At 33.1% G+C, this 26,061-nt stretch overlaps 1 protein-coding gene across 3 annotated transcripts in view; it reads right to left on the bottom strand.

The window, feature by feature from the left end:
- CSMD3 (CUB and Sushi multiple domains 3) overlaps positions 1–26,061 on the bottom strand; it is a 1,011,591-nt gene that overhangs the window by 300,688 nt on the left and 684,842 nt on the right. For all 3 annotated transcript variants that reach the window (XM_074352931.1, XM_074352929.1, XM_074352930.1), the window contains 3 exons: positions 22,978–23,094; positions 17,314–17,529; positions 15,470–15,658 (listed from right to left, as the gene is read on the bottom strand). In XM_074352931.1, coding sequence (XP_074209032.1) covers positions 15,470–15,658; positions 17,314–17,529; positions 22,978–23,094 — 522 coding nt within the window. The remainder of the gene's footprint in view (positions 1–15,469; positions 15,659–17,313; positions 17,530–22,977; positions 23,095–26,061) is intronic.

A 26,061-nucleotide genomic window follows, 5' to 3' on the forward strand; every position in this document is an offset into this window, starting at 1 on the left:
ATAAATATGATTACTAAGCCCTAATCAAGACATAAGGCTGATATTTTAAGGAGTGGTTCTTCTCCTGTGGCAGTCATCTACTACCCCCTTCATTCCTTGGCGGGATTTAAGCTCCTGGCTCACTGACATGCTAAAAACATAAATCTTGTCCTATTTTCTTGATGTTTTCAGTATTTCCAAATCCATTTACTCTCTCACTCTTTCATGACGATTTCATATCTTCATTTCTCTTCTCAACGATGCAGTGTCTCCTCCTTCACCCTCCTCTCAACTAATGATCTTGCCTCCTACTTCACAGAAAAAGACTAATCAAAAGAGGACTTCTTACAAATTTCTACTAGCACAGCACTCCATTACCCCACATACTTGTGTCTTTGCCAACATTCTCTGCTTTTCTTCTGTGATCCATCACTTGGGGTGATCATGTGTGTTTTTCAGGTTTGTACATTGTACAGTCCCTCAGTACATTATTCTTGCTTATGCAAGGACATCACTCTGTTAATTTGCCATCAATTTCTCCTCCTCATTAGTTTCTCTTCCTCACTGAATCACTTTCAGTGGTATATAAAATGTGACATCTTTCTTCTATTTTATTAAAAAAAAGAAGAAAACCTTCTAGCATTTGATCTAACAGCATTGATAATAGTGGGACATCTAGGTTTTATGTAACACCTAATAAGATATAAAATGATGTACAAGCATCATCCATGAAGGACTAATGATTTAAAACAAAAACAAAAACAGTTTAACCAGAAACTAATCAAGTCTACAGACCTAACCTGCTGTTTACAATGACAAACAGCAAGGGAGTGGCGGTAGAGTAGGAGTGAGAGAGTAGTGTAACTGAAAAAGTTAAATGAAACAATAAGGCAACAATCAGAAAAATCCAGAATATAGAATATTTTGCAGGACAAACGCCCCAGTGTCTTCGAGAAGTCATGTTATAAGAAAAATAAGAGACTAAAGAATCGTAAGAACGAAATACATGCCTAAACCTTGATTTGGATTCTAATTTGGAAAAAAAAAAAGTTATAAAGGCATTTGGGGGAAATTTGAATGTGTCCTGGAAGTTAAATGATTCCAGGTATGATAATGGATACAATTATGTAGGAGAATGGTCTTACTTTTAGAAATGCGTATTAAAACATTCTGGAGTCAAATATCTGATGTCTGTAATGAATTTTCAAATTTGCAGAAAAATGATATAAAGAAATACGGCAAAATTTCAAGAATGGTTAAACTTCAGTAGTATCTGTCTGGACGTTCTACTTTTTCATCTTTGGGGCATATTTGAAAAGTAATATCATAAAAAAGTTTGGGGAAAAATCCTCTCTTGATCCAGTATTTCCCTTGAGCTGCCACTTCATTACACAGAACTTCTTTTCAGAAAAACTCCTCAAAGAAAGGTGCCTAGATTCACTCTGCAATTCTCCTCCCATTTTCTCAAACTTTCACCCTGTCACTCATTGAAACTGCATTTGTCAAGTTCACCAATTACTTTCATGTTTTGATGTATATTCACACCCCTCATCTTACTTAGCCTTTCAGGAGCATTTGGGGCAGGGATCAGTCCTTTCTCCTTGAAACTCTTTCTTCCTTAGTTTCTGGGACATCAGTCTCTACTTGTTTTCCTCCTACATTACAGACTTCTGCTTCTCAGGCTCCTTGGCTGGTTCTTTTTCATCTCTCAGATTTCCAAATATTGTTGGGGTCAGGGCTTGGCTTCTTCTTATCCTACACTTAACTCCCTTGCTTATCTCATCCAATCCCATGGATTTCAATAGATCTAAATACTGAAAACATGTAAATTACTTCTGGAATTCTCCCATGATTTCCAGATTCTGTAGTTAGTTGGAATTCTCTGTCTGGAGCCTAGAGACCATGACACATGAGTATTGTGTATTTTTCTTTATTCTGTCTCAGTGGTATACTCAAGAGGAGGTTGGCTCTTGAAATGGTCTAAGGTCTGGCTATGATATAAAAGCAGTGGAAGAGCACATAAAAGAGTTCTGTGAATCCTATTTAGGAAGCCGAGAATCTGCCTCTGAATTGGAGATGTTATACAAAATTGACTTCAGGAATTGACAGTAACTGTTGTTACATGTAACTTTAGCAAATTAAGGAGGAATTTATAATCAAACATTCTGAAGATCTCTAGCACAAATATTCTAGGTTCTTAAAACTGCCACCTTCTCTCCAATTTTACTGCTCTGGCTTATGTTTGGGATATGAGAACCTGTTCCTGATGGACTTCCCTAATTTCAGTATAGCAAACTGAAGCTAGGGAAATCCAAATCCATTCATACATGTAAATATCTGAAAGATCTTGTAAGATTCAAATTTGACCATAGTATTCCTTTGCTTAATCTTAATGGGTCTCAATTACTCCTTAACATAGCATACAAGATTTTCTGTCATTCAAACCCTGCCTCTCACTTTGTCCATACCTTGTCCTGTTGCATCAAGCAACATGTTTTCAGCTTCAAGTATTGGCTTGCATTGTACTGGCTTGGGCACACAGCTACTTAAGTAATTTCTCTGTATCTCATTGATCTTTTCTGTAAAATGGAGGTAATAATTACACCTTTCTACATCATACCTGCTGAAAAGACTGAATGGATTAAACCATGTAAATCACTTAGCACAGTACCTGGGTAGGGTAAAAACTCAATAAACTTAAACATTTTCTTATTGTATCTCCACTTTATAGATAGGGGTCAGAGGGATTAAATATCCTGTCCAACTTGCCACTAACCACTAAGTTGTGAAGCCATGATTTAAAGGTAGAGCATCTTTTTCCTAAGTCCAGACTCTGTATTATATGTAATATCACAAAGTTGCTACTTACTAATATATTAGTTCTAAAAAATCACATATCCTGGCCTCTGAACAACACAGAAAAATGTGTGAAATAAGAACTATCTATCACTGAAGGAAATGTGGCCTTCTTGAATTGATTCAAAAGCAGAAAGAAGAAAGTGTTAGTTACACATTGACTATACCTGTAATTGAACTGGGACTCAAAAAAAGCTCCAAAAAAGCCACTCAGACCCAAAATAGATTTTATTTGTAGACATAGTTACTTTACTTGTTTGATTTATACCCTTTGCCTAGAAGGCCTTCCCCACCTTTTCCATTTAGCAAAATCCAGCTCTTTGTCACAAATATGCCATTTATGAGAAGTTGTTCCCTGTCCTTCTAGGAAAAAAAATGCTATTCCTCTCTGCTCTATTATGAGTTTTACTTCTCATTCTCATCTCAGGCTGTCATAATTAGTCTTATTTCCCCTTAAAATAGAGTAGAGGAGAGAAAGTATGCTATATATTTTTACCTTTGCCACCCAATTCAGTACTCACTAAATATTTGTTTAATTAGATTGGTTTAATTTTTTGGTTGGGTCATAGAATACATAAATATACCAAACTCACTGATTTTTTTTCTAACAAAATAATTACTAATATCCAATTCATCTTTGTTATATCACCATCACCTAACACAGCATGCCAAACATTGTTGCCACTCTAAGTTTGGTGAGTTGATGAATAGATGAATGAACAAATGAATAAAGGAATGAAGGAAGATTAAATTCCAAATGGCTGAATTTAGAGTTTCTCAAAGCTAGGATGTCAGAGAGCATATGAGAGAACTCAGATCCATTAATATGAACAGCAGGAAGTAGAAGAGACATAATCCTAAGGAAGAAAAATATCAGCAATAAATATTATAAAGTTTTTGAAAGTATTCAATGTTACATCATCATCTATGTCCAAAAAATAATAATTCTAGCCCCAGCTAGATCATATCGCAATATTAACTGTAATCTGATTCTTGTTATTTTTATTACCATTTCTATGGACTATGCATATAATTTGAATAACATTTTCTTAAAAGCCTTCAAAATTTGGAAACAAATTAAATATCATAGAAATACTTATCCTGAAAATTGAGTAAACAAATTCAAAGAAAAATTCTTTGGTAAATTCCTAATTTTATTTTTAATCCCCAAACCATTCTCTTTTTTCCTCCAAAAGAAAATAAAAACAAATAATGGTCACAGAATGGCAATATGCTTTTCAAAATCATCGCGCAAATTAACTCTATGTTATTATTACAACTCCGGAAAATTTCAAGTAAAGTATGAAGAAAAGAATATGGACTACAAGATTTGGAAGACAGACAAATCTATACTTACTAGCTGTGATACTTCATGTGAATCACTTTACCTTTTTGGATATTGCTTTCTCAATATGGGTAATGGGAATATTAATACTTAACTAATAAAATTACTGAAAGGAGTAAATAAGAGAAAAACCTTATAGTGCAGTCATGCCGCCACATACATAACAAGCACTCAACACTATTATTTCTCTTTTCTCTCCATTATAGCTTTTGTCAGACTACTAAAAGATTGAAAATTCTTTAAAATATGATTTTCATATTTAGGGTATTTGGTTTTGACTAAACAACTCACAAATCACTTGATGCTCACTGAGTCTCAGTAATTTGCATGTCAGATTTATTCTTGCTTGAGTCTCTTTAGATATTTCTTTGTACATTTACTTGTTTTTACTTTTACAAGAAAGGCATTGTGAGATCAATAAATGGAATAATCAAATGAGGATGTTTCAGGGGAAGGGAATCAGAAAAAAAGAAAGAAGGAAAGAAGGAAGGGAAAGGAAGGAAGAGAAGAAAGAGAAGGAAGAGAAAGAAAGAAAAAAGAAATAAAAGAAAGAAAGAAGAGGAAAGAGGGAAAGAAAGAACGAAATGTGATAAAGTCAGAGATACTATTCTTGAAAATGTGCCTGAGGAAAAAACCTATAATGGCATGTTAATGTTTTTCCAAGGTCACAGGAAAATAAGAACTGTATTATTCTCTTCATCAGAGGATTTAACCTTTTGTTAAATCTGAGAGTAATAGACAACATCATCAGTGACAGCTGACTATTGCCATGATCCTGTTTCCTAAGGAAGGGTGGTTAGGTTGGGTAGGAGAGGAGAGACTCTCAGCAGGAGAGTGGAGGGTTTATAGTTTTATAAAATTCACCAGATAGTTTTTATTTGCTCTTGTTTAGAAAGGAGAAGGCAGGATGCCTTTTAAACTATCATGGAGTAAGCATCAAATGAATATTTATTAGATGAATAAAGAAATTTGAGATAAGGTGGCATACACAGCCTAGACCATAATCAGACAAGTTTTACTACAAATTTTCCACGTAGAAAAAGGTATAACTTGGCTTTCCTTTTACAGATAGGAGGATGATAATTTGGTGGTGAAGCCCTACGTGTTTTACACAGGTAAATGACATCAAGTGATTTCAAATACCATAATTGAACAAGTGGGAAATAACCTTACATTATCAGAAAAGCAGATAATGTTTTATCATTATACATTTTTCATCTGAAAACGAATCAAAAGTTTTTCAGAACAAACAAAACCCAGGATGTTTTTATAGAAAATTGGGATTAGACTCAGTTGAGTTTCCAATTTTACACTATAGGAAAAGGTTAATATTTTATGGCTGCAGAATTCTGTAGCCAAGCATAATAAAACATCAGCTAGTGCAAATTCAGAAAGGTGTAGTAAAATACTTGAAATAAAAACTATCCATCACCTTTTGAAACACAGTCTTTGTAGACTGATTAACACACATGAAGATAAAATGTTACCTACACTTTCAGCATACCAATACTGAATTGGGATTCAAAGAGAGCTGCGAAGGGAGTACTTGGGTACAATGGAGAGATGTAGAAAATGGCTTTGAGCCAGAAATTTAGGTTGGGTTAATAATCCCTTAACTCCTTTTTTTTTTAAAACATCTGCTTGAAGGGCAATATTTAAATTCTGCAAATAACTTTCCAGAGCTCTAAATTCGTTTTTCTTTGTGTCTTCTTAGTAATTAACCTTGACATTTTTTATGATTACCAAGACTATTGTTTATTTAAATAAGCACACTCTCTCATACCTGACCCATATGCCCTTTCTTGATTCTGGATTTAACTTATGATGCTTATTTTATAACATTAGATTATTTCCATGGCAACTGTCTTGGTAATAATAAGCAAAGGAGGATGACTTCAGCTGCTTTATCCTGCAGTGAAGGAGCTGGATTTGAGATTGCTAAGTTTGAACTAAAGAAAAGAGTTAAAAATCAGAAATAATGATGAAAAAAGTAAAATTCATTTTATTACATACCCTTGATTAGTGGCTGAGTGTGTTTACAAGGTAGAATAATCACAGTCCTATTCTCCTGGACTCACCCTAAACCTACCCTCATTAGTGCCACTGAACTTAAGACTGACTGGTTCCTTAGGTGACTCCACAGTTACTAATTGATAGTTTTATTCTGTTCCAATGTGCTTTTGTCTGTTTTCAAAGCCCTAGGTACATTTGAACATATCTTAGCTAAATGCATTACCAGATGACAAACAATTAAACCATTTACTAGAAATCAACCTCTGTAATGATGTATACATATTTTTGCTATTATTTTCAATATTATGAGGCTGAAATGGAAAAATATATATATATACACATATACACAAAACAAATAGGCACATGGACTTTATAAAAACATAGAATTAGAAGTAATTTTAAAATGTATTTGCCTTATGTGACAATGACCTTTCCTTTCAGTTTCAAAGGCTTTTAGGTACTGTCGATCTACTGCAACTTCAATTAAATCCTACCCTCTCCTGAGACACAGCATCAAAATCTAATTCAGTTACAAGAAACAATAACATTTAATTATCTCCTCCAGTTATCTACCCTGTCGAATGACAGTATTTCCTGAGAGCCACAGATGTCATTGTTGTAAGCACGAACCAGTTTGGGGATATGCACAGAGTATCATCACACTGGCTTATTTAATGCTTTTATTCTCTATGGCTCATATTTATATACAGCAAAAATTTGCTCCCAATCTAATCTGCTTCAAATAAAAATACTGTTAATATATTCTCCTAGGGAAATAACTTAACCTCCCTGTGCCTCAGTGTCCTTATTCAAATCTTGTAAGACCATGACAGGCGTATATTAAACACACAGCAAATGTTAGCTTTTATTATTACCTCAGGTAAAATATTCCTTATCTGGCACCACTATGTACTTAGGGACCAGTCACTTTCTAATTAAGTAAAAGTATATTAAACTAAAAACCAAAATTAGTGTGTTTAATGACAAACTGATGAACTTCATGCTTTCTAGGTTAATATTACAGCATTTTTTAAAAAAATACTATGCATAGGTTTAATCATTTCCCTTTTTTTCAGCACGTTTCCCAGTATGTCTAGGTTAAATTTATTAGATAAAGGCGAAGGAAGAATATGATGTAGGTATTTCTGAACTTGGTCTTATTTTCCACAAAAGCAGGAAGAGGTCACTCAGAGGTTGCCAAGAAAGCAAATGCCTCTGGTACTTCCGTGATTCCTTCTGGTATAAGACCGTTACTGTTGCAGTTGCTTTAAGGACATGACCCTGGAAGAATAGATTCCAGTAAACACTCCACTTTTTGCCCTTGTCTGCAACTCAGCTCTCTCCCTAAAGTAGTCTGTGTCCTCTGTGTAATCAATCCCAGATCTAACTCATCTTCTAAGTTTCCAATTGGCAGGCAGATTTTGGCTGGTAACAAGACTTATAGTTAGACCATGAGGACATATAAGGGGAACAAAGTGTTTTTTAGGAGTCTATTATTTTAGGTCCTCAAAAACATTTTTTAAATTTGTCCAAATTAATCTGAGACTCTAATAACACAGAGGATCATTTAAATGAAAGTCTTCTTGTGAGTGAATCACCATTATGGGTTTGTCATGATCTGCTCTAGGTTCCTGACGATCACACGGTGAATGAATTTTATAGTGTCTTATGCTCAGAATGGGTACCTGTGATATACCAGAGCTTATGGCTAACACACAGGAGGTACACAGATAACTAAAATACAGCCTTTACTTTCAAGGACCTCAAAGCCAACAGATAAGACAGCATGTATTCACTTGCCAACTACAGTATAACAAAGGAAGTTCAGAGGCTTATCTACTAATGCACCAATTAGATTATAAAAGCTCTCCATAAATTCATTTGTTTATAAATTCTAAATGAATGAGAAGATTTTAAAATTTACAGTACTCAATGCAGTTGTATTAAATAGGATATGTGCATTGTTTTTTTCTCATTAACACTGGCTTATTCAATGTTTTTATTCTTTATGGATATTCACATACAGCAAAAGTTTACTCAAATCTAACCTACTTCAAATAAAAATACTGTTAATATATTTACCTAGGAAAAATTGTGGATTATCAGTTTCTATCAGGCATTTTTTCCCTTTCTTTTCATTCCACTTGGGGGGAAAATGTCAGCCAGTCTCTTTGTTGAGCTCTGAATTTCACTGCATATTGGGGAAAGATTTATTCCATATACAGATACAAGATAACAATATTTTCTCACCATATTCAATTTTTATAAATTTATCTTTTTTGTTTCTATCATAATTATAAGCCTCCTCTTAGTAGTCTTTTCAGGCACCTTTATTTTTCATTGGTTGGTGGATTTACTTATTAGACTTGAGGGGGTATGTGTTAATATCTACATAGCAAACGCATTATAGGCTAAGGAATAGTGTGATGGTCCAGGTTGAAATGGCAATTATAGTTCTTTATTGGTTTTACGCTGAATAGAGTACCTCTAGGGTACAGTATTTGTTCATATATATTAAAGTTAGTAAGTTGAAAATGTAAAAATAAAGGCGCTCTGCCCCTATTATATATTCATTTCTTTATCAACTCAACATATTTACTGAAAGCTTTCTATATGCTAAACACTCTTGTAGATAAAAAGGCAATTCAATACACCATTATGAATCCTAGGAAGGGTAAATACAGAAAAGCACATGCAATCTGTAAGAAGGACATTTAACAATTTTTGAAGGTCAAGAAAGGCTTCATTCATATCAGGATGGGTACGTGTGAAGAATAAATCACTCAGGCAAAATTATGGGGTGGGGATAGGAGTAAGAGGGTAACATTCAGAATTTACTTTGAGGGCAATGAAGAATTTTAAGCCAGAAAGACACATCATCAAATGTGTATCATAGGAACTTCACTCTGACTCTACTATTCAGTTAGGAGAACAGAGACAAGAATGAAGACTAGAGTCTGTTTGTGCTGTTACAATAATAGATAATGAGAGATAACTTTTTTTAAATTGAAGTATAGTCAGTTTATAATGTTGTGTCAATTTCTGATGTACAGCATAATAGTTCAGTCATACATATATATATTCATATTCTTTTTCATTATAGATTACTACAAGATACTGAATATAGTTCCCTGTGCTCTATAGTATAAACTTGTTTATCTATTTTATATGGAATAGTTAGTACCCACAAAGAGATAATGTCTTTATCTTTGTTATGGTGATAGGAATGAAAGCTCGACAGATTAAAATGCAAAGCCTCCTCCAGCCAATGAACAATGTTTTCAGTGCCTTCTCTCACTTTACCTTTGCGTGTAGCTTATCAGAGAAAGAAATTATTTGTCTGCTTGTGCAGACACAAGTGAGAGCTTGATCATTTGGAGAGAGTAGATATCAATACAGCCTTAGCATCTAAAAATGTATCAAGTGTTTGGCATGTTTGGGAATGGCATGTAGCATCTTATGAATGTATTTCAGGACACATATAGGGGAATGACTATAGAGAGGGCAGTAGGCCAACCTAAGAAGGGACTTACGGAATTTCAACTGCATCTAATAGGCATGGGAAATCACTTAGTGATAAGCAGGAAATAGACAGGTGATCTTATCTTTCTAATGTTAACTGGTGTCGACTTTAAGGTAAAGCTTCCATCATACTCACCTTTTGGTATTCATGCTTTAGTGTAGTCCCCTCCCTTTGAGTTGAGTGAGACCAGTAACTTGCTTGTTATTACTCCTGTGATTATATAACATTATGCAAAACTGCATTTTGCTAGTGATTCACTAGACAGACTCTCCTTGCTGTTTTGATGAAGGAAGCAGCAAAGTTGTGGAAGTTCACATGGTAAGGAACTATGGATGGCCCCCAGGAATTGAGCAAAGAACTGATTATCTCAGTCCTACAACCTCAAGGAACTGATTACGTCCAAGAGCCACTGAATTTAGAAGGGAATCATGAACCTCAGGTGAGAATTCAGCCCTGATCAACATCTTGATTGCAACCTTTTAAAACCCTAAGAGAGGACCCAGTTAAGTCTTGCACAGATTCTTCACCCACAGAAACCATGAGAAAGTAAATGTGTTGTTTTAAATTGCTAAATTTGTGGTAATTTGTTACTTATCAATAAAAAAGAATATAACTAGTAATGTTATTGGAGATAAATTAAATGAGGGACATTTGGAAGCCAGCTAGAAAACAAGAGATGATACAGTGAAATTATACATGTAGTTGCTAAAACACGAGCTGGAGTCAGAAGGAGCTGTTTTCAAACTCTACCAAGTTATGTAATTAATCTGTGTAGTTTATAAAATGGGATAATATTCTCTCAAGTGGTTTTTGAAAGAAATATATGATGCATGACTGGGACATTGTGCTGTACACCGGAAACTGATACATTGTAACTGACTACACTTCAACAAAAAAATTAAAAAATTAAAAATATATGAAAGGAAATAAATATTTCAAAATGTATAGGCTTAAAATATGTGGACTCTTGCTTAAAGACAAACCATTACTAATATTGAACTTGACAATCTACTTTCCAAAACAACATGTTCTTTCATCAGCTCCTTGTTTATTTGCAACATAACCTGGTATATAGTTCCTGGTATGTTAGGAAGCTGAATGAAGACAAGCAATTTTTGATTAAATTTAGAAAGATGACAATGGAAATACCAGTGTCATTTTTGTAATGAGAACTTTAGAAAAATTCAGGTACTTACTTTTTGATCAAACACAAGCCAGTGTATCTTTTTTTAAAGTAATCAACTTGTTTATACCTTTTTTTTTTTTTAATATTTGGTTGCCACTTAAAAATATGACCACATATTTGTTTCCAAAGAAACACGGATCTCCAGGATAATCATTTAAATGTCAAATATATTCACTGAAATTCCATGTTGCCTGTTATTTATTTTTGTCTTTTCCAAAATGTAAAACATAATTATAGACATGTATTTTTTTAAAAAGGTAAAACTTTCATCTTGATCACTAAGTAGTAATGAGATTGTGTATGTGAAGGACTCAGCTGCTGATAGCACACTAAAACTTTTTCATATTCTTCTTTTCTTCTTCTCTTTCCTCTCCTGCTGGTTAGTGAAAATCACTCTTCACAGCTAACAGTCATGGTAGCCCTTAGGAGAATTGGATATACAGTGGTAGAGAGAGCTGCAGGCACAAGGAAAAGGGACTAAGGTTTGTTGAGCAAATGTTATTTGTTGAGTAGTGCATTAGGTGATATATATGTCTTTCACTGCTTAGAACTATAAGCTATCTTGCACCATGGATGTAATTACCCACATTTTACATTTGAGAAAACTTGGCAGGAAGGCGATCTGAACAACTTTCCAAAGCTTACATAACTTAGGAAAGGCTGGAGTATAAATACGAACTATGTGCCTGCAGTGGATGCCACTTCTCCAGGAGAAGAATCTCTGATTCTCAGTAGGTGTTACACTCTTGATTGCTATCAAAATTCTTTTCCTGCCTCCACAAATTTCCCTGCACTTGCTACAATGTGGATGGGCCTAGAGGGTGTAAGTGAAGTAAGTCAGAGAGAAAAACACAATTACCATATGATTTCACCTGTTCGTAAAATCTAAAAAACAAAACAAAACAAACGAACAAACAAAACAAAACAGAAACACTTACAGATACAAAGAACAAACTGGTGGTTTCCAGAGGGGAGGAGGGTGGAAGATGGGCAAATAAGTAGTGTTTTACCAGGTACAAACTTCCAGTTATAAAATAAGTGTGTCATGGGGATGTAAAGTACAGCACAGGGAATACAGTCTATAATATTGCAATAACTTTGTATAGTGACAGGTGTTTACTAGACTTATCATGGTGATCAGTCCATATGTATATAAATGTTTAATCACTATGTTGTACACTTCATACAAATATAATATTGTATGTCAACTATACTGCAATAAAAAAAAGGTAAAATTAAAAAATTCCCTACATGTAAGTAACCCCTGTTATGGTCAAAGAATTTTCCTCTAATTAAAACAGAGGACAGCCCAAGGAATATTCTGAAGCATGTGTCAACTAAATTAAGACCAGATTTCCTCTCCACTTAGTGAAGCCTCCAAAGACAGTGGTCTGCTGTGGTAAACAGAGCACAAGCCTGGGTCTCAACTTGGAACAGGCACAGTTCTGCCGCTGAGTTTGTGTGCAACCTTGAACTTTTTATAGACATTGTATCTTCACTGATAAAATCATTATGTTAAACCTACACTCACAGCATAAGTGGATTTTTGGAATGGGACACTATATGATATAATCCTTTATAGACTGTAAAGACTATATTATGGTGCTATTATGTTTTATTATTTTATTAAAATATTATCTTAAAACAAATGCAGAGGTTACTTAGGAAAATGCTTAAATGAAAATGTTATTTATAACTCATCTAACATCCAGAATTAAGATAATTTTCACCAAATTCTACCATCAGAAACTGAAAGACCAATTTATACACTAAACATAAAATCAAAATTAAACATACATTGAAAAAAATTAACAAAAAGTAGGTTTCCACAAATTGCTTTATCTGTTGCCTTAGTGTCCAAAGAGGCAGGCATGTTCTTATATAACCTAGGTATGCAAAAGTCATTTTAATAAATGTTAGTTTTATACTTGACATAAAATTTAAAATCTCATGTATGATTTGTTCTGAGAATGTATTCGTTTGCAACCTTGTGACAAGGAAAGACCACATAAATTCCAAATAGCCAAAAACAGAAACAAAAAACAAACTTGAAATACAAGCTACTTATAATTTGGCCACTGCCCATAACATAAGCTTTCTATGAAGCTAGTAATAGTACTAAATAATATCTTTTAAGCAAGTGTGCACTAGAGAATTGGCTTTAGCTACATGAAGTGAAAAGTACAAAAAAAATCAAAGAAGAAATAACATCTGTCCAAATAAATTAGCATTGCTAAAATTGGGTCTGTTCATATGAATAGTTCCAAATAATGTTGTGTATTTTCTGTGACTGAAGACTGAGAATTTTGAAAATATAACAAAATAAGAAATACATACATATATATAACCAGAAATGCAAAAAAGAACATAAGTCTTTTTATTAAAATTTATTGTAAAAGTGGAGTAAACCTTAAAAATGTACATGCAAACACTTCTCAGCCTGTGTAACATCGTGGTATGGTTTTGGTATTTTAAGAGAAAATATTAATCAACTCTGTGTGACATACAGTTCTTCAAGATTCACCTTTTCCTAGACTCTTTTAAGATTAAACCTAGATCCTAGTGAAAAAAATTTGGGTTTTGGAATGATAAAGATTGTAGACAAATCATGGTTCTGCCATTCACAATCTTGATGATTTGGGGCAAGTTGTTCAAAATCTATAAGACTCTTCAGATGAGAAATGGGGGAAATAACAATAATGGCATTATAGTAAGGATTAAATGAAGTAAGTATGGATCTGAAAGAGCCTAGAAGACGCTCATAAATGTTAGTGTTTTATAATGTGGAATTCATTTCCAACTATAGTTGGTTTTATAAATTAGATTGGTGGGCTTAATAGACAGCAGATTATATTCAATATATTAAGAGTTATAATCACATCTAAATTCTGAACCCCTCCTATATTCCCGGGATTATACTAGGTGTCTAATTGGCATGGCTAATCTCTTCTAATGCTCATAACTAACATAAACGTAGTGTAACCATTTTGCTGATGAGAAAAATGAAGTTTAGAAAAGTGAATGAACCCAATATCAAATGACCAGGATATTAAGCGGGGCACTCTGGAGCCTTCACTTGGACTGTTCCCAAGGTTCTCATTAATTAGCCTTTGAAAATATTCACACCAAACACAAATGGAAATGGGACAATTCAGTAAGGAAGGGAATTCCAACTCTGGCAACAGCAAGAAAAACAAACAATCCACTGCCCCCCTCCCAAGGAAAAAGACACATAAAAACAAGAACAGAAGGGACTGCACTCTACATAGCTTTCTGGAAAAGATGCTCTGAGAGTATGACTACTTATCACCTCCCAGCTTCAAGTCTCTGTGTTTGCTTGTGCCCTTTCTATAAAAGCTTGTGATTTTAAAAATAAATTTCATTTGTTACATATCAGTTTATTTGTTGTATAACCCATAGGGTTGTGAAAATAATCTCATCACTATAAAAGCCTTCAGACGCATATTAACCTGAAAGATCATATTTTTTCACTGGATTTGGGGATCCCCAGAAATTCCCACCACATTTCTATATGGTAGACAATATACTGAATAAGTAACAGAGGGTATCTTCTTCATTTGCATTTTTATGTGTGAGGTATACTGCCTCCATTAAAAAGAAAAAAAAAGCCAAGGTCTTAAACCACAGATCAAATCTCTACCAATTTGCCTGAGCTTGTAGTATATTAAAATTACACAGATCTGTGATCCACAATTAAATTTACAATTAAAATAAATTCAAATTAAATGCTTTTGAGACGTTTAAGAGCTTTATGAAATAATTGTAAAATGATCATTTGCATCTAGTTCAATCATAAAAATGAGTACTGACAACCACTGAATGGCTGATGACCTGAAGAAATTCTTGCTTCTCAATTTACTAAAATAAATAAAAAATGACTTAAGTCCTACATCAGTCTCTACAGCATTTTCTTTTCTTTTTATCAGTCAAAATATCCATTTCCAAAGGTTAAAGTCGTGCTCCAAACTTTTAATACTTTAATTGTTGCTATTCTTTATCTTGCAACATGAAATTAATTGCCATCTTAATTCATCTATCATAACAGATTAATTCTATAGATTGTACATATTGAGTCAATATTTGCTTTGATAGTCCATAAATTAATTATATATTATTTTCCCTTGCAATCATATTTTATGCATGTTAATTCTAAGTTATAAAATATTGTCAAAACTTCAGTCAGAAGTCATGAAGAATCATTTATTATTAGAACACAAGAATGCAATTTTCTGTAAGCTCTCAAAATATGATTCTATCATCACCTATTATCTATCTATCTATTTATCTATCTGTCTGTCTGTCTGTCTATCCATTCCTTATCCCCATCATCTGAAAACAAATTTAGAAGCATGTTTGCTTTAATGGAGCAGTTGAGAAGGTAACTGAGGTACACCAGATTATCAAGTGGAAAAAAAAAATTGAAATAACTAATATGAAATAAATGAAGAAATTCAACGGATTATTAAAAAAACGAAGGGTGTATAATCATGCAACTCCATGGACAGTGACTACACATACAAGCAAATGAAAGCAGCTGACCACGTACCCACACACCTTGGCAGAGGTGCACTCCATACTCTTCGGCCACCACCAAGACAGATGATCTCTGATGTCCCTTCCAGACGATATCCTGATGAGCATGAGAAGGTCAGAGTGTCACCAACCCCAAAGTTGAACCCAATTCGGTTACCATATTGAGGAATTCCAGGATCTTCACAAGGTTCCAGGTTATATTCTGTACTCAGACGAAGAAGAGAACAAAGAAAATGCTAGTAGTAACCTTTAAGAGTATATTCCTATTATTTGCAAATTGGATGCTTTTAGGACCAGCCATACATTTAAAAGATGACTATATGTATAATTATGGATAGGTACTAATGGTGCATATAATTTTCTTCTTTTATGAAAGATTTAATAATTTAAGGAAACTCATGTGTGAAATTCAATATAGATGAGAAAAATGTCACCTTCTAAGTGATAAACTGAAAATGTAGCTATTTATCTCATATTTTTCTTCTTCATTAGACACATTTCCATTTCATAGATTTTTGACTTGTAACAATGACATAATAGATTCATATTTTCAAATGCAAAATAACATTTGGAATGAAATCATTTGCATTTTGAAATGACTTTTACTTAATGGTTTTAATCTAAGTGACAAAGGCCTCTAGTATATAAGAAATACAATTAATTGAAATTCTGAAAAACATGTGACTCCAGATGCAAGTGTTTATGTAAGACTGAAGTGTCCATATGCTGAAAATTGTATATTATAGATTTATACAAGAAAACGTCCCTAAGCAATGAATGCACATCATGAAAATGAACAGCTAAACACTCTTCAGTGTATGAAAAGCAGAGTTAATTAAACAACAATATTATAATTATATACAGTTCTAGGAAGAAGTAGCCCATCTAAAAATATTCCCAGAGCACACACTTAGTAAGTAATTGCAATGGGGAACAAGAGGGATTGTTTTATGTTAAAGAGCTAATATTTTCTTGTTTAAAAAATTAATTTGGACACACTTTTAATATTCTGGGTTAAAATTGATTATGCTCATTTACTATTCATTATGAAATACCTTAATTATTTTAGAAGTATTTCCATGGAAGTACTAGAATAACAGTTGAAGAACAAGGTTAGCATTTGTATAATTTCATTTATATAAATTATAATATATTATTTATATAATTATGTATAATTACAATATTAAGAATTTATGTTAGCAAATTGGCAGAAGATTTAACTATTAATTTGTTTCTGTATTCTCTTTCACCATTCCACTTAACTATGAAGTAGAATTAATAAGAATAATTTTTATTCACTTTGCTTTTATAATTTTTTTCTGGTATCCAAGTTATAATGTTGCCTATAGTTGTGGTTATTCTAGAATAAAGGGATAACCACATTAGTTTCTAGATCATCTAGTTCTAAATGAATTAAGTCAATTAAATTTATCTTAATCTTAGCCTGTAAACTATGCCTTTTCTCAGAAATACAAAACTAGATTATCACTGGTTTAATTCACATTTCATTTATAGCCTAATTGAAACTTTAAGTATATAAGACTTTCTATTTTAAGTTCACCTGGCATTTTAGCAAGCTTTTCTCTCTGTTAGAATTCTGCTGGAGTGCAAGTTAAAGAAATGTAATTAATGTACTTAAAGTAGATTTTTAGTGAACTGATTTATTCTTTGTTGTTTAAAGGCTCCCTTTAAGATATTATCATAGATAATCTTCAAGGCATTTCAAACTTTACTTAAAATTTGTTGACAGATATTTCTTTGCTTTCTCCTTTTCTTCTTTTCTGTTTTTTCTCTGTTTTGTCACACATAAATTATGTTCACACTTTGAAACATCTCTTTTTAAATTTATTTTCTTACCAGAGAATGTAATATTGAATCCTTCATATGATATTGAAAAATCTGAAATGAAGCGCAGTTGAGCCCTGAAATTTCCATAGAGACCAGCATTGATTGTTGAAGGAAGTTCTGAACCAGTCAGGCGTGCCAGTGGTTGGGTAAAACTCCCATTCTCTGTGATCAGTAAGTAGTCATGATGGTCTTCCAAATGAAAGGTGTGAAAGTTGAACTGCACACCTATTAAGAAAAAGAGGAAAATTAAGACTTACAAAGTATACCAGTAAGACACAGAAAGTTACCAAAGTAACTAAACCCAGGACTCTTGTGGTATCTGATTTCTCTGAAAATGAAAGGCACTGCTATAAAATATTCTAAATGCATAGTATAATATTATTCTTTTGTTTGAGAGTTGTTTTCTTTTTTCCTTCAGCTTCTCTATAAGGTATAATACAAGTTATATCTTGCAAACTCCTTGGAAACAAAATTTAAAAACTAATGCCTGAAAAGGAATCATGTGAGTTTTCTGAAAATTTAAAGGAGAATTTACATCCTTTATAATAGAAGTGCTTTGCCAAAAGTAACCACTCACTCAGTTTCGAATGGGATAGGCTAGGTTTACTACTTTTCTTTGTAGTTTATATAATGGATTCATATAATATATACTCTTTTGGGTCTGAGTTCTTTTATTCAACATTGTGTATGAGGTTTATCTTCACTTTTGTGTGTGGTTGTGAGCTGTTTATTTTCAGTGATGTATAGCATAGCATTTCATTTTGTGAATACAGCACATTCATCTATTTGTTTAACAGTTGATGGTCATTTAGGGTAGTTTACATTTTAGCATGAATGCGGACTGTGCTGTTATGAGCATTCAGGTTATGTCTTTTGAAGAACACATGTGCTTATTTCTGTTGGGTAAACATCTAGGAGTGGAATTACTGGGTCATAGGAAATTTATCTGTCTGTCTGTCTGTCTATCTATCTATCTATATTTCAGCTTTACAAAATGACTGTGTCAATTTACATTTTCATTATCAAATCTAGTTGGACTGTATCTTCACCAATACTTGAAAATTTTTTATTTTTCAATTTGTTCTGTCCTGGTGAGTATGATGTGTTATTACGCTGTGGTCTCATGTGAGTTCTTAATGACGTTGTCTCAAACACATGTAAAAGATTACCAATACACACACACATACACCCCACTGTGTATAAGATCCTAAATGAAATAAAAGCTAATACCTCATTCATCTTTCTCTTGAAGTGCTTAATACATTTTCTTATTTGAACAAAAAGAATCACCAAAATTTTTAGTAAAACATCCAAAGGATTTTTATCCAACACTTATAAATATACTTAATAAAAAGCTACTTATCCCAGAGCATGATAAGTAACATTCTTTAATATTGTTCATCAACTTTATAGTTCTAGATGCTGGAGAGTCTTGGAGTTCTTACTAAGTAAAAAAAAGTGATACAAAATGAGACCAAAACAAATAAATTGAAAACATAAGTAATAATGAGTTATTATTGCATAATGGGCCAGTGATTTTGATTTGAAAAAGATCTGAAATGTACAATGATAATCTCTTTCAAACTTTTTTTCAGAATGTAACAGTTTTTTTTCCCCCTCTCTCCACAATGAGCCCCTTTTAGGAGGGGTTCAGAAATTAAGTCAGTCTTTCAAATGTTCTTCAATGTAAATGTAGTAACTGACACTAGTTAGATGTGAATGAGAATGGAGTGTGGATGTGGCAAAGAGAAGATGCTTTGCCATCTAGAGTTACTGATATCTAAGTTACAAAATAACACACGAGTGAGAATTCAGATAAGTCAATTTGATTTCTGTCAGAGACTAAAACTAAGAAAAAACCGTCATATAATAGAAGAGCAGATGGATTAAAAAAAAAAGAAAAAATCCATTATGCATATTTTTAAGAAAAATGTGCTTGTTCTGATATGCACTGAATTAATATGTGGGAAAATTTAAAATTCTGTTGGATAGTGGTGCTAATAAGTCCACTGTCAAGTATTACATATATAGCCTTCTTGAGACTCATTTTCTCCATTGTAAAAAGGGTTGTCTTGAAATTAAATGAGACAATATATGGGATGTCTTGACACAGTGCTTTGCACAGAGGAAGTGCTCACCAACTGTTACCTATTATTATTTTTTAATCCTTCAATGTTAAAGTTAACTGTTTTCATGTCATTCTGTCCTAGTCAGCTACTTTATAAAAGGAAGTATCTATTTATCAAATTATTATTTAAACAAAAAAATCTGTTTTTGCTACAGCAAAACCATGTAAGACCTTCTCCTAAAGGTGAATTAATCCAAGTAAGTATATCATACTAATAACTTACCATATTCTAAACATTATGGAATATAAAAATTTAGAAGAATGTAAATAACTCATGGTCCATCTGAGTGGAAAATATACATAAACCAAAAGTTCAAACTGTCTACTAAGTGCCATAAAAGTGATTCATACAGTCAACACAGAAGTGTAGAAATAGATGTAAATAGTTTGTTGGAGGGATCAGTAGAGGCTTCTGAAGGCAACGACCTTCAGAAGTGAGCATATGTTTGTGAAGAAGCAACACTGGGATAGATATTTCAGAAGAAGAGGCAGACAGGCAAAGACATACAATCTTAATAGGGCAATAGATGTTGAGTAATAGGGAGAAAAAGTCAGTGGTTTCAACGCCATGGTACCTTTTCATAAAAGTGATAATTCAGGAAGTCCTATTAAGGCAATTTATGTTATAGAACTATATGATAGACTTGGACTTAAAGTCAAGTATCATGCATATCGAAGTCTTAGTTATAGTCCTGACACTATGACCTTGAGGGTGTAATATTGATGTGTGTGTGTGTGTGTGTGTGTGTGTGTTTGTGTGTGTGTTTGTGTGTTTCTATAAATTTATGGACTATGCTTTATTTAAGGATGATCCCATCTCTAAGAGTCTTAGGTGGGTTTTTAATGTAGATTTTTTTTTCTCTCAAGATCTCTAGTAGAGTAAGCATTCTGATTTCTATAATACTTTTAAGGAAAATCTCGCACGATGTCATTGTAAACGAGGAGCAATGCAGGCTAAATGACACTGTAGTTAACTGAATTTGAAACTGTCAAACAATTGTATGTGTTCAAATACTCTGATTTGGTGTTAAATGGGGATGAGGTTAATGGTGGTGTGCTTGAGGTTTCTTATTTCTTAAATATTTGGACATGTAGATCTGTCCTATTTAAGATTTTTATAAACCCCTAAAGTCTTGATGATCATTTTTATTTAAGAAAATTTTGATTCAGTGTAAATATAAATGAAATATAAATAATTTCAAAATGATCTCACAGGAATTCTGGATCAAAACTAATATGATGAAATATAAAAGAAGTAAATATAATAGCCTGCATTGAAAATAGAAAAAAAATCAACTATAAAATTTAAGAATTAGTCTTAACTGTACTTTAAAGTTCTGCATACTTTTAAAAGATGATTTAGTTAATTATAAACTCATTCTAAATTAGTACTATGACGTGGCAGCAAGAAAAGCTAGTAAAAGCAAATATAGGATTCATTAATAGAAATAATTTGTGGAGTCAGACAACGCCATTCTGTGTTTCATCTGGAAAAACACACTTTTAGAAGGATGTTGATTTCATATCCCTGGATATCAATAAGGTGGAGCACATTCAAAGCAAGATGATTAGAATGGTGGTAACAATGAAAATACCTTATGATATAAACTGATTATACTTCAGTTTAAAACAAAAAAGAAAAAAGAATTAAAGGAACTGGGAGCGTTCAGTCTGGGAAGAAAAGGCTGGGATAAGGGTCTAGGCATAGCAGGTGTGAAAAACATGTTGATCACAGAATAGTGACTTGGTATATTGAGGAAATTTAGGTTACAGCAGCCATTATGTTTTTATTTGTTTGTTTTCCTAACTCCAGAAGGCTGAACAGGATAATAGTTGCAGAAAGATTATAAATTGGAACTGCACAAAAATTGAGCATTTTTTTCCCCAAGGAATACATATTAGTCATTAGGACAGCTCATAATGTTTCTAGAACACTGCAGAAAGGAACTGGTGTATTCAGTGAGAGTTTAGATTATACTACTTTGATAATTTCTCCCAACTTCAAGAGATTATCCTTCACATAACTTTGGCTACACTTTGGAGTAGCTGTACTTCCAACAAATTTTGTTGGCTTTTAAAAGAAAAGCATCTAACTCTGCATTTCTTGCCATGTAAATACAGATTTAATTAACACTTGCAACCTGTGAAGATGCAAAACCTTAAGTGTTAATTAAACCTCTGTTTACATAGCAAGCAGTATGTAGCCCTCCATTTTCTTGTACAATACAAGGAAGCTTATTTTAAACTCCACTAATCCACTGAACACTAGAATAATAGGATGCTTTGCTTAACTTCCAGCAAAGAACATTCTATTATGGAGAACAACAAAAATGACAGTTTACAAAGTCTTCCACCTTGTTACTGCTGTACAATTCCAGAATACTCATTTTAACATTTCTTTTCTCAATAACACTTAATTTCATTATAATGACAATTCTTACATAATCCTCACCCTCAATAAAAGAATGTTAACTTTAATAAAGACAAACTTCATTAGTGTTTTAAATATTCTATCAGAATTGCATACATAGCACACATAGTTAAATGAGTGTAAAAGCAATTGTGTGAAAAACACGATGAATTCAAATGTATTCAACACAGCTCTAATTTTTAAAATTGTAAAAACATCTCCTCATTGTTAGGATTTTTCTTTTCTTTTTGGACTTCTATAGTACAATCACTAAGTACAATATAATAGTAAAACCAATAAGAACAAAATAAACAATAGAGCCAAAAAGAAAAATTACTTCTCCAAAGCAGTTTTTAACATGAATAAGTGAGCTCTTTTTAAAAGACCGGCATGTAGAGATTTTCAGGTAAATAATTTCCATCCATTTCTGTTTGATATATTAGGATGCCCATTTTCCCACTGTCAAGTTATTGTTCTAACCACTTATATGGCTAATTTACTATTTTGGTTGTATTGAATGAATGAACCATATTTAGCACTAAAATGTCTTTCATTTACTTGTTCAAAGGACATTTGTTAACATTTACCATATGCACAGTGTGGTTTTACACTCCCATTCAATTATGCAAGATATAACTGCAGTTTGACAGAAAATTTGAGACAGATATTTCTAGAATGGTTATAAATTTATATAGGAAGTATAGTTGTAATAAATAATCACAAAGATTTTAAAAACAAGTATGTATAATGTCTGCTTTACCATTGGCTCTACACTTCAGAGTATCTTCCTATACCCTTCTGAACTTTTGAAATCAACCTCCTACACTATGCCAGAGACAAAAGCCATCCTGTTTGAGACTTTGTTGAATGAAAATTCCAAATAACTTAGTTTAATATATCAAAAGAAAATAAACATCTTATATTGCCATTCTGATAAAACATGGGTATATTACACCACCATGGAAAAGTAAATACAGTCCTTTGTCGCAGTTACTCAAATTGAATTTTATGTTAGCATATTTTAGTACTGATCTGTTTTGCTCATGCAAAATGACATTGTAAAGGACGATGAAATGAAAATAGACGCAATGAAAATTCAGAAGATAGCCCATTATCATTGCATGAGGCAAATTACCTTTTCCGTGGGTTACATCAACAGTCCATGTACAATTCAGAGAATTAGGATAAAATTCTGGGTAACCAGGTGATAAGATTGTTCCACTAGGCCCTCTAACATCTCCTCCACATAACGCTGAAAATACAAACAAGTACAGTCATATGATCAGTCATAGTAAGAGAGGCAGAGGCTGACCAAATCTCTTCTATCTTGAAATAGAATGAGTCTGATTATCTTTACTTAAGTTACTTCCTGGTGATAACAGAAGTGTGTAAAGAACTTTTCCAACATGAGGAAATTGTTTCATCCTTTGCAGTACTAGAGAAGAAAAAGGTATGTGATGGCCTCTGAGAATCAATGCTGGTCCCAAGAAAATGTAGCTCAACTTTCTTCCACATTTGAATTTGAAGTACATACTTATCTTATACATTTCTAATTATAAGCAACATTTGCATAAGTTGGTTGTAAATTAAACATGAGTTAGTAATTGTTTAGTAGTCCCTCTTTTACTAAGCTTTAAGAAAACAAATTGTTAATTCTACAAAATTATTCCTTTTAGACTCCTAAAGGAGTATGTGTCATTCTTCATAGAATTCCTTTTAAAACGTGAAGTAAACTGAAAATTTTGAAGGTTGCTTTTATGCTTCTGCATTTCTCTAGGAAATATCATGAACAAAAAGGAATTTCTGAGAAGATATTGATTTTTTAGTAAATAATTCAAGATAATAAAAGTAAATGAATGCTTATGAACTAAGGTCAAAGAAATTAAAATTTGATTCAATGTTCATTTATTCTAGAATAAAATCAGTTTAGAATGTCTTCCACCATCAGTGGTTATGGTATGCCAGATAATGTTATCAGTGTTAAAAAGCAAAGGAGAAAAAATACAGCCAAGTAAGAATGTATATTCTAGTGGAAGCAGAGAAATGCTGACTTCTTATTCTATTCCATTTGGAGATGCCAACTCTCTTCGTGAACGTGGGTAACACGGGCAAGGGCAGTAATAACTGTGAATGCAAGTATGGCTTTGTCTGCTCTGATCCTTGCTCAACTTCCCTGGGACACCAGAAAAGTGAGTTTCGACTTTGTTTTCTTCCATGATTTCTTCCAAGTAGCAACAATGAGAATGAAGAACTGAGGCAATTTGGCTGCTGTTCTATACTGGCCTAACTAGAAATAGTAAGTCTGCAGTTCCTAGAAGCATGTAAGCATGCAGGCTTAGCCCTACATAAATAATACACAATTAAAAACTACTCTTCCATTTGCCATTTCTTTTACTTCATCCAGGAGTAAAAGAAGGTCTTGACCAGTATCTCTCTTGGACTTGTCTTACAGGCCACCTTCCCAAGACCAAGATAAGCCAATATTTCCAATTCCATTAATTATCAAGACATTTATATTAATATTCATGGTTTGGTATTCTAGGCTCCTCTTCAGAGTCTTGTGCTTTCATGCTCAATTTAAGAGCTAGGTATACCATTTCCATTGTACCTGGCTAATAATAGTGGTGCTAAGTTGACCTGTTTTTATTTTCCTTGTAATTCATTCTGTTGCTTGACAGAGGACTGTCATTTTATCAGATTATTTTTAGGTATGACAATCTATTCCTAATACACTATATTTCATTTTGTTCTCCATTGTGAGAGTCAGACAACAACAACAACAACAATACAACATGATATGAATTTGTTGAGTGAAATATGATGAGTGAAAATTCTCTACTGGATTAAAAACTACAATCTCTATTTGAAAGGATTATGTTTCTTATACATATTTTGTTTATTCACTTTCCCTCCCTTTAGCTCCAGGAAGTTTAGATTAGTTGCCTCTGGGGAAAATGTTTAGACTGGAGGGAAGACCTAATCAAATCAGTTTACTAGGTTATATGTAGTTGAATTCAGTTAAAATGAATGAAAAATTAAGTAGCTGCTTTGTACATAATTCAGACATTCAAAAATGAATATAATTCAGCTCTTATTCAGTTACACAGAATGAAATAGGAATATGAAAGAGGAGGACAGATTAAAATGGAGGTTCAACATGACATGATTTGATCTTTCAAAAAAATAAAGATGACATAAGAATTCAGGAAGGAAAAAGAAATAGAAAGGATGGAGTCTACATGGTTAAAAATCACAAATTCAATGATTAATAATTTGGACGTTCATCCCTAGTGAACAGAAAGCCATTAAGCATTTTTGATGTGGGGTTTAACATGAAATAACCTTAGTGTGAAGGATGGAGGTTAGACTGAAGTAGTTGGAAACTGAATTTAAGGTTGACTGTAGTGGAACTGACAAGAGATAATGACAGCCTATGTTGCTCCCAGGAAAACTAGACATATTCACTTTTATTATTAATAATATTTAAGCGTGTTGTTATACTTGGGCATTATTTTTACCCTCCTGCTTCTTCCGATAACACTGCTGCCACTCATTCTTATCTTGGTGAATTTACTTGTGCCAACATGTGGCTTTACCAGGACCTGGCAAACATGGTACCTTTATACCACTATCGTTTGTCTCAACTATAGGGATAGATGGTCACAACTGACCTGAAGAAAGCCAACTATGATGGGCACTTCTTCTTTACTACAGTTACTGGTCTAGTTATGGATTGATCAGAGACCTTTTCCTGGGGTTTTTCTAACTGGAACAACGAGGAAGAACTCGCATTCTTCTCTGATTCTGGAAATATGGGACTATACATTAACATGTTCATGAGAATGTATTTTCCACCTCCAATCACCCATGTGGAAAAGCATGGCTGCAATTAAAGAGAATGATGTCAATGGATGGAGAAAAGCCTACATGGAAAATGGAGAGATTCTTAAAAAGGTTTGGATTCATGATTATAGTTAGCAATGAGAAATAGGCCACCTATCTCTTTTCTACGTTTGAAACTTTGAAAGACAGATTCTGCTTCCAATTTTAAAAACCAGTTAAAGTTGGGTTCCTGTCACTTATAATCATAAGAATGCTGACTATTATAAATGGTATTGTACCAAATACAGGGAAGATGTATTGATGATTTTTTTAAACCTTGTTTAAAAAAAATTGGCCTAAAGCTGTTACTAAAAATTGACAACACTGACAGTACTTG

The sequence above is a fragment of the Camelus bactrianus genome, chromosome 25 (assembly GCF_048773025.1).
Source record: "Camelus bactrianus isolate YW-2024 breed Bactrian camel chromosome 25, ASM4877302v1, whole genome shotgun sequence".
NCBI classification, from domain to species: Eukaryota; Metazoa; Chordata; class Mammalia; order Artiodactyla; family Camelidae; genus Camelus; species Camelus bactrianus.